The sequence below is a fragment of the Gymnoscopelus microlampas genome (assembly GCF_963454915.1).
Source record: "Gymnoscopelus microlampas genome assembly, chromosome: 2".
In the NCBI taxonomy this organism is placed as follows: domain Eukaryota; kingdom Metazoa; phylum Chordata; class Actinopteri; order Myctophiformes; family Myctophidae; genus Gymnoscopelus; species Gymnoscopelus microlampas.
Genome location: NC_139939.1, coordinates 46477153 through 46488128, shown reverse-complemented (window position 1 = coordinate 46488128; position 10976 = coordinate 46477153). Strand labels below are relative to the sequence as shown.

At 38.8% G+C, this 10976-nt stretch overlaps 1 protein-coding gene across 2 annotated transcripts; it reads right to left on the bottom strand.

Annotated features, from left to right (window-relative positions):
* Nucleotides 1-493: 493 nt before the first annotated feature.
* On the bottom strand, nt 494-6374 carry LOC311061385 (uncharacterized protein). Of its 2 annotated transcripts, none has more exons than XM_084079995.1 (5): nt 6243-6374; nt 5056-5231; nt 1674-2879; nt 1438-1498; nt 494-1096 (listed from the first exon to the last, which is right to left on the bottom strand). In XM_084079995.1, exons 2-5 carry the CDS (start codon nt 5213-5215, stop codon nt 1027-1029), a joined length of 1497 nt encoding a protein of 498 aa, XP_083936121.1. In that variant the 5' UTR covers nt 5216-5231; nt 6243-6374; the 3' UTR covers nt 494-1026. The 2 variants fall into 2 exon arrangements, with proteins under 2 accessions (XP_083936121.1, XP_083936122.1); XM_084079996.1 differs by having other exon boundaries at nt 494-1093.
* Between the last annotated feature and the right edge of the window lie 4602 nt (nt 6375-10976).

Below are 10976 nucleotides of genomic sequence, written 5' to 3'. Positions count from 1 at the left end.
GGCCCTTTTGCATAATAAGCACTTTTACTTTTGCTATATAATAATAATAATAATAATAATAATAATAATAATAATACACTATATTTGTATAGCACCTTTCATGACATGAAATGCAGCTCAAATTGCTTTACAGATATCCAAATATAGTATATTTGGATGCTAATATTTTTGTACTTTGACTTGAGTACAAAAGTAAAAGTCCTGTTGAATCAAGGACTTATACTTACTTGTAACAAAATATGTATACACTGTGGTATTGCTACTATTAATTAAAACTTCTTCCACCATTGGTGGGTTATAAGACCTGTTATTATTAACCACATGAAGTCATAATACGTGAAAATTCAGCAGGCAAAGAGATTTGGTGTAGAGGTGGAAAAAGGAGAGGAGGACCAAGTACAGACCTCTGAGGTACCCCGATCAGCAAAGTGTTTAAGCGGTAAAAATAAGAAATACAGCTTTGAAATTAGGCATGATGTCTGTAATGCACAGCAATGACCAAATCAGGTTTTATTTGGGTTCCCTTTATATGACAAGGCAAACAAAGTAACAGGAAAGATCATTGTTAACAGGTTTGAGAGAGCAGATAAGAGATGCTAACGGGTAGGCTTAGGGTTACTACAGAATTATGTAATATGATATTCATGTTTTAGTATACTTGCTTGTTATGTATTCTGTATGGTATGTTCTTTAAAAATAGACATTTCATATACAAATCAACAACAAATTTCACTCAAATATTGCTTTGAAATGTCATGGGCATGGCATAATATAAATTATCACATATGTAATAGTATGGATGGATTACTTTACTCGCTGATTACAACTTTATAATGGTTATGAGATAAAAGAGGCCCACTCAAACTGAAAGATGATTAAATCATTCTTGGCACACCATCTACTCTTTTTTTTTTTTCCATTCTTGCTTGCAAGGTGTCTCTATCAGAATCAGAATCAACTTTATTGACACATCACAGGTTTACAGGCGTAAACAGTGGGTGAAATGTGTTTTTCACTGATAGCTGCTCACTGGCAATCTGCAAAGAAGTCCCACCGAGGACGAGGCCTCCGATACCGGCTTAGCTCGAAATATCTCCTGTTTGAAACAAAACATAATAAATTACTATTAATTTGTCAGCATATAATTTTTCCCATATTTCTATCTCTGATAACTGTTCTGAAAAGATGCACAGGTTAAACAGATTTCTATTGATAAGCAGACAGACATCTTGGGTGCCATCTGAGTGATTGCAAAGAAAGAAATGGCAAATAAATGAATGTTTGGGTGAACAACAAAGGGTGGTTTATCCTTTGCACATTTTGTGGTTTTAATTATATAAGTTTGTTCAAAGACTCTACTGTCAATGCATGGCATAGTCTATGCTTAGTAACATAATGTGGACTCTGTGCTACAAAGTGTTAAGGTATTGTACTTACACCCAGGCACGAGACTTCACAAAGCAGGCAATATCATCACTGATGTCATCGTCAGTGAAGGCTACAGGGGTGGGGGAAGAAAACAGGCTTAAATATGCAAACCTAAACCTGCAACCAATGTAATGCACTTCTGACAATGAAAATGAATCTTTTAAAATCATGCAATGCATTATTCAGAATGATTTCCACAGATCGAACCGATTAAGACAAAGGTTTAGAGGGGCCTGTAGACTCACCACTGCAGTCTGTTTGGCAGATGTTCCTGGACCGCCTGTAGCCTGAGTTACAGTAGTGGGCATCGTTCAGTTGGAAAACTCCATAGAAACCAATGGACCAGTGTCTGGGCCTGCGCCTTACCCAGGGTCTTAGTACCCTATGCCAGGATCCTCTTCGCCTTGTCGACCTCTTCTTCCTGCTACCACCTTCCTCTGTGTTTTCCTCACTCACATCATCCTCATCATCATAATCCTCTTCATCATCACCAGCCTCATCCTCCTCTGCATCATCACCACCACCGTCCTCTTCATCATCAACACCACCATCCTCCTCTACCTCACTATCATCATTCTGTTCATCGGTAGCAGCGTCCTCTTCCTCACTACCGGCATTCTCCTCTACCTCACTATCCTCATTCTCTTCATCAGGGGCGCTGTCCTCTTCATCACTACCGGCTGTTGGCGCTCTTGTTCCTATGACTGCTCGTCTGGGCTGAGGTTGAGTGGTTTGTGGTCCGACGGTCGGACTTGTTTCAACCACTACGGTTGGTGGTCTAGTTCCTGTGACTGCAGGTGCCTTTGGTGGGTTAGGCTGGTCGGTTGTTGAGCGGACGGGTGGTGGTCTTGTCCCTGTGACTGCGGGTGGCATTGGGTTTGGCCTTGTGGTTGCTGGTAGGGTAGTCGTGGTTGTTGCTAGGGTAGTCGTGGTTGTTGCTAGGGTAGTCGTGGTTGTTGGTAGTGTAGTCGTGGTTGTTGGTGGTAGGGTAGTCGTGGTTGTTGGTGGTAGGGTAGTCGTGGTTGTTGGTAGTGTAGTCGTGGTTGTTGGTGGTAGGGTAGTCGTGGTTGTTGGTGGTAGGGTAGTTGTGGTTGTTTCTAGGGTAGTCGTGGTTGTTGGTAGGGTAGTCGTGGTTGTTGCTAGGGTAGTCGTGGTTGTTGGTGGTAGGGTAGTCGTGGTTGTTGGTAGTGTAGTCGTGGTTGTTGGTGGTAGGGTAGTCGTGGTTGTTGGTGGTAGGGTAGTTGTGGTTGTTTCTAGGGTAGTCGTGGTTGTTGGTAGGGTAGTCGTGGTTGTTGCTAGGGTAGTCGTGGTTGTTGGTGGTAGGGTAGTCGTGGTTGTTGGTGGTAGGGTAGTCGTGGTTGTGGGCTTCTTTGGAGGTCTGTGTTTGCCAAATACTCTCACACGGCTAGTATGTAAACGTCCGTGGCTTCTCCACTCCACTTCAGTGATAACTGCACCAAGCCATCCAGAATCAAAGACGGTAGGAAGGGGGGAACACGAAGCAGGAAAGACAAAATACATTATAAAATCGTTACATCTTTATATATGATCTCTGACAGATCACTTTTGAAATATAGGGATATACTGGGTAACACTTGCTCATAAGGAACCCGTAATTAACGCTTAATTTATGATGACTTAATACATTATTTAAGCTTTTAATTAAGCATTAATTATGCATTAATTCATCATGAATTCCTTGTACTTCATGTATTAAAAAAATGCTTAACTAATGATTAACTAATGATGTTAATTAACTATGAATTACAAGGAATTCATGATGAATTAATGCTTAACTAGAAAATGTGCTCCTCGGAGCACAGGTCTCCGCCAGCGGACCCGTGCTATTTTTAACCAAAGGAAATCACTTACCCTATCTTTAACCATAGTTTTCTAGAAATGTTCTAATTCTTACCAAAGATAGAACATGTTACTATATCATAGCAATTACATTATTATAGCAATAAGTAATGAGATACAGAGGTGGTAAGCAACCACAATCAAATCAACCATCGAACAGTCATTATTACTACACCAAGCTTGAGACGATGATTTGCTGCTTCTTCAGTTCGCGTACTGGGAGTTAGTTGCATTGTGTGATCTCAGCTGTGATCTCAGTTTGTACTGGAAAGTACTGTTCCTGATTGACCCTGTCTAAGCTATTTATATTACATCAGAATATGTAATATAGACCTGCGAGCCACTGGCAGGTCTTGACCAATGTTAGGTGTTCTCAGACGGACACACACACGCACGGTCGGGTAATTTGTACTGGAAAGTACTGTTCCTGATTGATCTTGTCTTACCTATTTATGTAACATATTGTGATGTCACATGCAGCTTGACCAATGTTGGGTGTTCTCAGACGGACACATAGAGACGGACGGAGAGGAAAAGATACTCTCCATTAATCCTGTCAATATTACATATTGTCACGTGTCACTTGACCAATGTTAGCTTGGCTGATGGATAGGTGGTAAAGGTGATTAAAGATAGGGTAAGTGATTTCCTTTGGTTAAAATAGCACAGGTCCGCTGGCGGAGACCTGTGCTCCGAGGTCGTGCATGTGATGTCACATGCAGCTTGACCAATGTTGGGTGTTCTCAGACGGACACATAGAGACGGACGGAGAGGAAGAGATACTCTCCATTAATCCTGTCAATATTACATATTGTCACATGTCACTTGACCAATGTTAGCTTGGCTGATGAATAGGTGTGGGGAAACTGGTGTGGGGAAACTGGGAAACAAGGGAAACTGCATTTCCCTAGTTTGATGTGTTGTGTGTGAGATGTGTTATTAGACACCTTTACAAACACATTGTTGAGGATTTTTGGTAAGGAATTTATTCCAAGATTGGAAGTTTTTCTGCTAATATCCCCTGACTAAATATTAGCTTGGCTGATGGCACTGATGTCACTTTGAAACATGTATACAATGTTTCGAAGTGACACACCTATTTATAGGTATGTATTTCGTCATGCGTCTCGCTAGCCAATCAAAGCACACCCTTTCAACATATTGTCACGTGTCACGTGAAGCTTGACCAATGTTAGCTTGGCTGGGGGGGGGGGGGACACACAGCGGGACGGGAACGAAAACATACTCTCCACCATGCCTTCGGCCTGGCGGAGACAATTAATGCTTAATTAATGCTAAATTAACACTTAAATCATGTATTAAGTAACTTTGCTTAACTAATGATTAACTAATGCTGTTAATTAATGATGAATTACAAGGAGTTCATGTTAAATCAATGCTTAATTAATGCTTGATTAACGCTTAATAAATGCTTAAATAATGTATTAAGTAATCATAAATTAAGCGTTAATTTCGGGTACCTTATGAGTAAGTGTTACCATATGCGGTATAGTACTGTATATTCTCAATACTGAATGAAGTGGTTGATAGTATTTCCTAATCATCTAAAACTCTAATGAATAATAACCAATATATTATATCCAACACAAAACATCAGGAGGTGCTTATTCATTTACCAGAGCTCATAAGTTAACCTAATTTGTAGGTTAACTTCACTTTTCCTGCCTACGTATGTCCAGCTATTCCAGAGAGTTGAACTGGTGACTTTCAGTATATTATGTCAAACACACCACCATAAGATCTCACCTCTAGCCAAAATGTAGTTCTTTAGCCGATTCAGTCTACCACGTAGAACAATTGCATCTCCAAGTTCTTCCTTCAGCTCACACCTTGAGACCCTCCGTCCCTCAGACAGGCTGGGAACTAGGACCACTACGGCCATCACCACCAGTAGCTGCAGCTTCATGTTGGCTACAAGTTCTCTGGAGAAAGTGAAAAGATATAATTGTCCATAATAACCATCAGTGGTGGAAAAAGTACTCACATTTTTTACTTAAGTAAAAGTATCAATACTGCAATGTAGAAATTCTAAAAGTAAAAGTCCGGAATGGAATTCAAAATGTACTTGAGTAAAAGTACAAAAGTATTGGCATCAAAATGTACTTGAGTACAGTACTTAAGTACATGTACTTAGTTACTTTACACCACTGATAACCATGCATACAAGAACACTTAAAAATAATGTCAAACATTTTTAAAACAACAGTATAAAGGAAACAATAGTAATACGATTTAAAGCTCGGTGGAAGCTTCTTTGTGTTAGCTGGAATGCCAGTTGCATGGAGAGAGGGAAAAGGTACACTGTTTAGAGTAAGGTTAGGTTTTAGCAAGCTAATGCAAATGAAACAATATGCATGTTTTTATTTATTTAATGTATATATATAGAATATGATACAGTTTGCCTTGTTGTTATCATGTGTCATACACAGAATGTACCCGTATTGCCCTGAATTATGGAAATTACTTCTGAAAAAGCAAGGTTGTTTGATATTCAAGAACTTTTACATGTAATTATCAGTGGTTACAAAGATTGATCGAACAATCAATCAATCAATCAATCAATCAATCAATCTTTCCCCTAATAGTTTTACTTTAGTTTTCTTGCTGCAGTATCCACCATTGTTCCTTTCTATGAGCTCAAGGTCCATTTTCAATCAAATGAGTTGAAATTGCACAAATGTATTCATTACTGATTATATTTCTCTGCATATCTCTTCTATCCCCCACCCCCCAAACACAAGGCACTCAATTTACACACACACATTTTTTTGCACTCAAACGATATATATATATATATATATATATATATATATATATATATATATATATATATATATAAATAAATATGATTTTGTTTTCAAACACACACACACACCCAATTGTACCATAAAAAAAAGAATATGGACTTCACCATCCTTAATACGAAATCTTACCACTTGTAGAGCTAATCCCTCTGTGTGTAGGGTGATTGGAATTGCTTTCTTGTCTCTTAATAATACCTCCAACTACTTTTATCCTGAACATCAAGATCCTCCCACAGGGCCCTACCTGTAAGGTTTTCTCTTTTGTTCTTTTTCCTTCCTGGAACATTACGCTCAATACACACAATGTGAAATATGTGAGTCCATCTCTGACTGTGTGTATGTGTGTGTGTGTGTGTGTGTGTGTGTGTGTGTGTGTGTGTGTGTGTGTGTGTGTGTGTGTGTGTGTGTGTGTGTGTGTGTGTGTGTGTGTGTGTGTGTGTGTGTGTGTGTGTGTGTGTGTGTGTGTGTGTGTGTGTGTGTGTGTGTGTGTGTGTGTTTGCTTTACTAACCAAATGTCCCCACGAGTATAGTAGAATATAAGAAATAGAAATTGTGAGTACCATTTTTTGGTCCTCACAAGAAAAAAAAGGTTTTGTATGGTTAAAAAAGAAGATTTTTAGAGATACGTTTCTGATGAGAAAAAGATTCAGGTTGTGGTTAAGTTTAGTATTACAAATGTAGAAGTTAGGTTGAGAGATTAGAGAGAACACGTTGTGAGCTTGTAGATCTGCTATTTTTTGGCTCTAGGCTTATGGCATGAAATTGTCAACCTACATTTTTTATGCCCTCACAAGTATAGTTACAAACCTGTGTGTGTGTGTGTGTGTGTGTGTGTGTGTGTGTGTGCGTGCATGTGCATGTGCATGTGTGTGTGTATGATTCACCAAGTCAAGTGTCTGTGATCGGGATGTACGTTCAAAACGATTGTGCAAACCTACGTAACCACTGAAAACCTACAGACTTCATTGGCTGGGGTCCCCCAGGGGTCTGTACTTGGCACCATCCTTCTTTTTCTGTCACTGTCAACACTTTTGTTTTATCTCTTAAATGTTTTTGCTCTTTTTCTGCAAAGAACTTTGAGCTGCATTGCATGAAAGATGCATTACAAATAGAGTTTATGATGATGATGATGATGATGATGACATGCCCAGAATAGGATCGCTAGTTCCATGTTAGGTTATATTATTATGGGGGGGCTCTAGCTACATGCTGAGACAAATGTTTATCACCCTTTAATTCCCCTGAAAACAAATCCTTTGACATGGGCGGTGTCTGTCTGTCTGTCTGTCTGTCTGTCTGTCTGTCTGTCTGTCCGGGCATAACTCAGGTGCAGTCCGACCGAATGACCTCAAACCTGTCATGTGTCCCATATGATGTGGGAGTTGGCAGTGTCAAGTGGCAAATAGATCACCCTGAGTGCGTTCCTTGTTTGGCAGTGTTTAGGGGAACCACAGTACAGACCAGACTGGTTTATTTGCCTGTTTTTGCAATGTCATCTTGCAAAAAACATTTTAGCCCTGCATGACGAACCTCTTTATTATTCATTATGTAAGTACTTTATAAATAGAATTGTTGTTGTTGTTGTTATTACTCTAGGCTCTACACATTATAGGCCTACATCCATTTAGACTTAACAGTCAACATCCCACTTTTCCACGTTCTGACAATAACACATAATAACACATAGATAACATTCAGAACATTCTTCTAACAATCTTTATAGCAATCTCTCATAACAATATGATTTCACGCCTCACTTTCTTTACTTCTGCATTTGATCTTTCAACATCTCTGTTTTGAGTACAATATTTTACTCTGTACTTTTTCCACTGTTCCAAATCAATAAAATAGAATGAACCACTTAAGCCCTATTCAAAAATGTTCAACAATAGGCAATAAACAAGTTGTGAGCTTGTATATCTGTTTTCCAAGAGTTTGGGACACCGGGTTGGTTAAACAAAATGACGCTACAGACAAGTGTCTATCTGTCCACAAGACTAGAATATAACGCTCACCATAGAAGCAGGGCACTCAGAAGGACAAGTGAATTAACAACATTTTGGCAAAAAAAAAAAAAAAAAGGGGTCCAATTAATTCCCTGTTGAATACAGTGTTGATTTTGACAGCTAATTTTCATTTAGTTTTAGTCATATTTTAGTCATCTGTAATGTTTTAGTTGTTGTCTAGTTTTAGTTGTCTAAATATCATAAGATTATAGTCGACTAAATGTACAGTTGATTTAGTTGACTAAAATGCATTTTGGAAGTGCCTTGATTGTGTCGTAATGGCTGATTTTACTGCAATTATATCCCACAATTTTGTAACCCATTTTGTAACGCTCACCCCAACCATCTTCGCCCGCGCCGATTGCCATAGGCAAGGGGTTCTAAGAAGAAGAATGTATGTGAAATGGCTGCGGTGACAGGGTTCCGTTCACCTCGACCACCTGTTCTCTCCCCTCCAGATAGGATTGCATCCAGCTCACTGATAATAATAATAATAATAATAAACTTTATTTGTATAGCACCTTTCATGACATGAAATGCAGCGCAAAGTGCTTTACAGAGCAAGAATACAAATACAGTTACAACCAATTTAACAATAAAGCAAAAAAAATAAAATAAAATAAGATAAAAACAAAAGCATAAAACAACATTATAATAGGCAATACTGTGAGGACTTAAAAATCAACCAACGAATCAGCTAAAAGCAAGAGTGAAGAAATAGGTCTTGAGCTGTGCTTTAAAGCTATCGACAGAGGCTGCCTGTCTTAGGTGATGTGCTATCAAAACCGATTGCTTTTAGTTTATCAATCAGTATAGAGTGATTAACGGTGTCAAAAGCCTTTTGGAGGTCCAGCATGCCCAAGTCCACCTCTTGTTTGATGTGGTCGTTCAAATAGAGAAGGCATGTGTCACAGTATACCAGTGGCACCATACTAGTATGATACCTTACGCTAGAAGGCACCATACTTGTAAATGGCATACTTGCCATTTACATCGGACAAGGGTTATAGAAATAGCAGCTAATGGAGAAGGTCCTTGCTGGGGACCCTTGTAATCGCTGTGTGGTCTACCGTGACCACCTCCTCACTAATGCAGCAGATTTCAAGGAGGCCCGGGCCAGTCTGCCTCCTTCAGTCCAGGATGGTGTCAGTCTGACTACAGACTTACAGCAGCTGGCGTAAACCAGGCCCATGCAAGTTCTTTGGTATATCCGAGTTGATTTCAACTCTTGTTTTTAGTGTTTTATTGCTTTTAATTATTTCTTATTTGCTCACCTGAAAATGTTCCTAACTACGCGGCCATCCGGCCCGCACATCTAGAGTTCGGGCTGCTACGCGGCCCTCACACCTATGTCCGTCCCACCCACCGGCCGGCGGCCAGCCCTCCCTTAAGCCAATTTTTATATAGGATAAAGTTGTTCTCTTTTCTTTTCTCCGACTTTGAGTACTTAGAAAAGCACTATATAAATTCCAGGTATTAATATTATTATTATTATTATTATATCTGCCTGATAACACTCCTGTCCTTGTTACTTTTAGAGTTTAGACAATGCATCATCCTTCTTCTATAAAGTATGAGCAAATGTAAAGTTTTACATTACTGCCTGAACTTACCTATTGTGACTGAATGTTGGACATTTGAAAACTTGTTTTTCAAATGTTGCTTCTTTGTTCTGAAATTGGTCAATCATTTCCCTGTTTGATGGGGAAAAGAGCAGTCGCTGCCTGTTTCCTTGAACAATAGAACAGGTTTTCCTCTGTTCCATCCCATCCACAGAGGTTAGTTCATTAAGCTGATCTGCATACACGACAAAGTTGGATTGGTTTTCTTTCTTTCTTCCCGTCAAACATCTAACATTCCTTGGCTCCAGTCCAGTTTTCTTAAAACCATGTTTTTGTTCATTAAAGGCCCCTATACATGTCATTGTCTATTCACACCGTAAAACACGTAATTTACTGTTTATCATTTATGTCATCAAGAGGTAGAGTAATAAAGCAGATATGAGGAAGAGAAGTATAATTAGAGTACAATGTGCACATCATTTTATTCCAAAGGTGAGATACACCCACAACTAAAATACATACAGAGTACAGACCCTGTGTCTGTGTCTGTGTCTGTGTCTGTGTCCCCTGTTTTCAGTTCATGTGTGCATGCATGAAAATGAATGAATGTACAGTATACTGCAATGAGAATATTAAATTGAGATACAAAACCAACCAACTAACCGGTTTCTGATGTATAACCCAACACTCAAAATGTATCATACTAATAATAGTAATTTAAAAACGGAAATGTAGAGAGTACCTGTAATTACTAGGTCAAAGCCATCGTGTATCGTTTGGATTTTATCGAATCCGGTTCCGATTACGATTCTGCTTATCGATTCCGGTTCTTACCGATTCCCCATTTTGGTTCCATAAAGGTGAAAAAAGAGGATTTTTTTTTTATGTTTAGAAAAATAAATGCCTTAATTTTGTCAAGTGTTATCTTAAGTAAATATCTGTTTATATTAGTAGTACCTGGGTTAGAGCCAATGCTGAAACATTTTGTCCTGAAAATACATGGTGTTTAAATGAACACTACTTTTACATCAATAATTGTTGAAAATGTAATGTAATGAATAACCTCTCGTCTGTTTATTCCATGACAACACATTGAAAAGCAATGACAGTTAAAGCTTGCTCAATGAGTGCCCAGACGGTTGGCGTCTGGGCACCTAGGCTGGTAATCCTGTCCTATCAATTAAACAAAACATAAAAGACAAAAAAAAGTATCTTTAAAAAAAAGCCTGTTGTATGCTTTATTTATAGGAGAAATAATGGACCCATACATTATTAGGTTATTATTGATTCCGATT